The 5,397-nt window shown below is 52.7% G+C and overlaps 1 protein-coding gene across 2 annotated transcripts; it reads right to left on the minus strand.

The window, feature by feature from the left end:
• Positions 1–328: 328 nt before the first annotated feature.
• Positions 329–5,391, minus strand: Irf2bp2 (interferon regulatory factor 2 binding protein 2). Of its 2 annotated transcripts, none has more exons than XM_026778682.1 (2): positions 4,413–5,391; positions 329–3,834 (listed from the first exon to the last, which is right to left on the minus strand). In XM_026778682.1, the coding sequence occupies exons 1-2, from the start codon at positions 5,350–5,352 to the stop codon at positions 3,119–3,121; spliced, it is 1,656 nt and encodes a 551-aa protein (XP_026634483.1). In that variant the 5' UTR covers positions 5,353–5,391; the 3' UTR covers positions 329–3,118. The 2 variants fall into 2 exon arrangements, with proteins under 2 accessions (XP_026634483.1, XP_005345958.1); XM_005345901.2 differs by having other exon boundaries at positions 4,365–5,391.
• Between the last annotated feature and the right edge of the window lie 6 nt (positions 5,392–5,397).

Consider the following 5,397-nt stretch of genomic DNA (forward strand, 5'->3'; position numbering starts at 1 on the left):
CAGGGTGCTCTCTATGTCCCAAGATGGTGGTTCTCACAAAACTCTTCAAAGGGCAGATCCAGGTGGAGACAGACAGGTCAGTGTCCTTGGCGTCTGCTCCTTCCAACCCCTCCTGGAGAGTGGCAGGCTCTCCAGCCAGTCATAAAGCAGGTGCTTCCCAGATGACCTCTGCTCAGCTGTGCCCTCCCACTGTCCTCTCCCCGCCTTCTTTCTCTTTCACCTCACTCTCCAGCAAACCCAACCGCAGCCCCATGTGTCCTTCAGTCTAGCGAGTACTGACAGCCACCCTACTCTTGGTTTAAAAAATTAAAAAAGGCCTTGGAAAACGTTCAGTGCTCCCAATTTTATTTTTATTTAATGCTAAAAGAAAAAAAAAGGTACTGTAAATCTGACACATGACAGAACACAGGTGATATTTCCATAGCATGGTTTTAAAATATAATGTTGATAGCTAAGATTACACTTATTTCAGTAGACATGAGTTTCATCATATATAGAAAAATTATCACCTTCAACTTAAAAAAAAAAAGGAAAAAAAAAGAGTAAAGGTTAAGAGGTGGCACACGTTCAAAATACTTGGTGGCCAGGAAAGAATATATAGAAAAGCTGTAAACCGTGTGTACGTTTTCGTAACTTCAGAGTGAGGCCACATGAAAGACACTAACCAGATCTGTTAAATTCTCTAATTTGTTAAAGCAAAGAGGGCCTGCTGCCAGCCCATCCCCTAATATTCTGAGCATGAAAATCAAGGCTGGAATAGCGCTGGGACTCTGATATCATCTATCCAGCTGTGGACAACATCCACAATGTCATCCAGGACAAGGAAAGATCATCCCAGGTCCCCAAGTGAACGGTTTGTGAGTAGGCCAGAGAAAGACTCCCCCCACCCCACCCCACCCCCTCCAGGACAACACTCTGGTTACACAGTTTTCTGAAGGCCATCCCAGGCCGGGCAGATGCACACAGACCCTTAATCTCAAAAGTGCACCCCCTTTAAAACAGGTCAAGTTTTGTCTCCTTTGCCAGGAGCACAGAAACCACAGGTGGCTTCTTCCGCAGCCGGACAGACGTCCCCCATACGGCAGGATGGTTCTTTATTCATGTTTTTGGAGAGCTTATCTGCGTTGAGATTGCAAAAGATACAGACGGCCACGGCAAATTAGGTCAAATGACTAATCTAGTTGTAACATCGATGAGGTCAAATTCCAGTTTATAATAAAGTGCTTAGAGACACATTTATACTACAGACCATAATAGTTGGGTCCTTCACAAACGTCTTTACGGGCAGATGAACTGACGTGTGTGTGTGTGTGTGTGTGTGTGTGTGTGTGTGTGTGTGTGTACATCCGCCTCAGAGACCAGTTGATCTGAGTCACAGTAACGACGAACTGGTCTACCATGCAAGCCTGTGTAACATCACAATGACTGGTAACAAGAACCTGGAGGACGTGGCGCACTAACAAAAAAAAAACACAAATACTGTATTTGGTTCAGGGTCACTGGTTTTTGAGCATTAGTAACTTGACTACTACTAAAGAAACTGCCTTTAAAAAGAAAAAGACCAAGTAACTAGAAATGATCAAGCTGGTTAACAACCTGTTTTCAAATGAAAATAGAATAGAAAACAAAACAAAACCAAAAAATACCATAGTAGACTTAGAAGCCATGATTGAGCCTACTAGGCCAAGTTACAAACACCTGCGTGTTAGGGTTTAGGGTAGTGTTCCTGTTGACATTAAAACCAAAACAGTACAAAGAAGGGAGGGGGAAACCAACCCACAAAAACCAGCATCACCAAGGGGCGACCACTACTAACAACTAATGACCTGTTGTTTACATCAAAAAACAATCACCTCACCAACGCCAAACAGTGATCAAAGAAATTAGTTTACAAAAGGCTTTGAGAGTAGTGGGAGAGGTGGGGCTTGCTCATGTAAAAATCCTTCCTGTTGGTAGCTTTCCCCAGTTTATCCTTCTTCCAGAACAGTTCTAGTTGACTTAGTACTTCAGACAGAGGCTCCTAGTGCAGGCTCCCCCACTGATCTTCACCCACAGGCCCGTCAATGCACACACCGCACTAAGCACCCAGTACAAACTGGTGTAGGTATTGTGACAACAGCAATGGCCGCTAGAACAGGACAGGTAAACGAAAGGAACAAACTAGAACACAGAACAGCAGTGAAACCGATCCCACGAGTTCACCTGGCCTGCAGCCGTCAAGGGCTCTGGCATGCTGGGAAAGGCTGCCTGGCTGCAGATCAACAGCAGCAAGGCCACCTTTGCACACCACCCTTTACCAGGCAACTCTTCCTACAGCTGGAAAACAACAGTGGGGCAACCGAGGAGCATGCAGCCTTGAGAGCTTACAACTGGTCACGTGGGCAGAGTGAACACGGGTCAACTTGCCTTCAGTAAAAAAAAAAAAAAAACCTAAAAAAAACAAACAAACAAACCGAAAACCTCCCAAACACAATCCTGCAGACATTTCAAGCAGCACCTGTGACTATCAATATTGCAAGAACCGAACCATCAACAAGACAGGATTCACACCCCACTTCCCCACCGAGAGGACCTGCGATGTGGGTGGCATCTCCGAGGGGCATGCCCTTCTGGTAAAAGGTGCCCTCTTTTCTCTCACTCCCTTCCTTCTCCAACTGACCTCCAGCCTGCAAGGGGCCAGCAATGAGGAATGACAAGACAGTAAGGCAATCTTACAACGTCAGAAAAATGTATTTGGCTTTTTTTTTCTCTTTTAAAATAAGTGCATACAAATACGGCTAGAAGCATTTGTTTGCCAAGTGCTCTTTAAAAAAAAAAAAACAAAAAAAAAGCAGCCAAGTCGCAGCCTACATAGAACGGCAACTGTCACCAGGAGAGTCAAGCAGACAGCCTAATAACGTTAACAAAAGAAGAAAATGCCTTTTAAAGTACATACCTTTTGTCGTCAAAAAAAAAAAATATAAACACAATGTATTCAAAAAAATCAAAATTATACAGCCATGTTTATGAAGTCTACATTTCCCTTGTCTTGGATATATATATTTATATATATATATGGAGATTTATATACAGTTCAAGAAGTTTAAGGGTAACCGTGGGCTTTCCTGATGGCAGAAAGTCACGAGTCTCTCTCTTTCTTCACTTTCACGTCTCCTGCGAGGATGGTGGCAATCTCTCCTTGCATGAAGGCCCAGGGGACATTGGAGCCCACCAGAGGGCACTTCTCCCCGCTTGGACAATAGACCTCTCCACTAGCGCCCTGCTGTTTAATGCTTTGTCTGGAGCAAGGGAAACAGAACTTGTGCGAAGGGACAGACGGGCACTGCACAAAGTGGGTATCCTCCAGCCGCTCGTGGCAGAGGGTGCAGCATAGGGGGGCGCTGGCTGCCAGAGAGGAGTCTGGGAGGCTGGCAGGGTGCACCGGCTCCAGTCCTCCTGCGCTGCCAGTGGCCTGGCCCCCCACCTCTCTGGGGCCCAGCCTTCTTTGGTTCATAGAGGAGGGAGAGGAAGGGCTGCTGCTGTTCCTCCGGGTGGTGGAGTGAACCTGGGTGGCATCTTTCGAGGCGTGACTGCCCCCAGCATTGTCTGCTACTAAAATCAGGGCTGCCATGGGGGACTGGCCATTCTGAGCCGCTTCAGGCGGTGTGGTCCGGTTGGAATGAGGAGAGGCAGTAGGGGGTGGTGGAGACACAAAGGAGGATGTAGGGGTGATGGGGATCTTGAGCCCTTCTGTGGAAGTGGACAGCCAAGGCTGAGCCTCGCCATTGATCTTAGGGGGCCCGACTTCCCCTTCCGGTTCTGGAGAAGGCTTCCTTTTCCTTGCTGTTCTTGCAACTGAATAGACAGGCATGGAAGAAAAGGAAAATTAACAGAAACGCACCCATAGTGACATTTCCCCTCTCCCAAAACACACCTTGTACACAAGTTCTGCACGCGGCTTCTAACACTCCCTCTAGTAAGGGGCTTGGAGCCTGCACACCACTTCCAAGTGAAGCCAAGTCATGCGAGCCTGCCTGAAAGGTTCCAACCCCGAACGGGCGCATGTGACTGCTAACATCCCCGGCAGGTTAAAGGGTGACTGCTGCCCTCATGCTCCCATCCAAGAATGTGCTGGGGAAGGAAAACGCCGTGTCTCTCTGCCTATCAGCCCGCTCTGACTCATCCCTGTTGTGCTGGTTCAGCAAAGGAACCACGTTGCCACTCGGCGCTGGTTCAGCCTTAGGCCGACCAGGAAGTTGGCTGTTTGTTGTTTCTGGGCTAAGGCAAAACTGTGCAAGAGTGGCTCCCTCAGCACACATGCGTGCTCACTGTCTCCAGCTTCCACGCCCTCGACCCTTCTCCCCTCGCCCCACAGCCGCCCCTACCTGCTTTAGACCCGTTGGCCCCGTTGGCCTCGAAACCCAACAACCTGCCTGCAGTCAGGGCCGGCTCCTTCTTGAACTTGCTCTCGAAGGGCCCCGAGTGGCCGTGCTGGTGCAGCGCCAGTAGCGTGTCGCGCACCGTCTTAGGCCTGCTGGCCCAGTCCTGCTCCCCGGGTGCTCGACCCTTGCCTGCACCGTCGGCGCTGAGCTCGCTCGCCCCGGGCGCGCCGGATAAGCTGTCGGCCGGGCTCCGGTGCGCGGGCTGCGCCTTCTCCTTGCTCGGCTCACGCGCCTCGTGCTCCGCCGCGCCCGACACCGAGGCCGGTCGTTTGTGGGTGCCCAGTTCGCTGGGCTGGGCGCCCAGGCCCGATGTCCCGCTCACCGCGGCCAGGGTGGCCGCGGCACGGCCGCTCAGCCCCAGCGCGGCGGAGCCGTTCACCAGAGGCACCAGGGTGGGCGGCACGGCGTGTGCCCGCCGCGGATTCGGGCTCTGGCGATTCAGCTCGGGCGGCTCCTCCAGCTTGGAGAAGCCGTTGGGCACCAGGATGCCGTTGGCAGGCGCCGGCTGAGGCGCGGCCGACTGCGGGAGGCCTGCACCCGCACGCGTGCCGAAGTCGGAGGTCAGGCGCGAGGCCCGATCCGGGGCCAGCGGGTAGCGCTCCATGGCCTGAGCGCGCGCGGCCTCGGCGCCCGCGTGGCCCAGCTGCGGCGGCGGCTGCAGCAGAAGGTCCTTGGCCGACAGCGGAGGCTTGGCGGTAGAGGGTTGCGCGCCGGTCGGGGAGCGGCCCTCGGAGAAGCAGCCGTGAGCACGCTTCAGCTGGCGCGCCGTCTCGATGACGAACTCCACGCGGTCGGCGCCCTCGTAGTTGACGCAGCCACGGCACACGGGCTCCGTGAAGTCCCAGATCATGGCCCAGGGCATGCGGGGCAGGTCACACAGGTAGCACGACTGGCGCCGGGACGCGGCCGCCACCGCCACCGCCGCGGCCATGTCCGCACAGCCCGCTGCGCCGCAGGAGGAGCCGGGCGAGGAGGG

Source organism: Microtus ochrogaster, chromosome 4 (genome assembly GCF_000317375.1).
Source record: "Microtus ochrogaster isolate Prairie Vole_2 chromosome 4, MicOch1.0, whole genome shotgun sequence".
NCBI lineage: Eukaryota > Metazoa > Chordata > Mammalia > Rodentia > Cricetidae > Microtus > Microtus ochrogaster.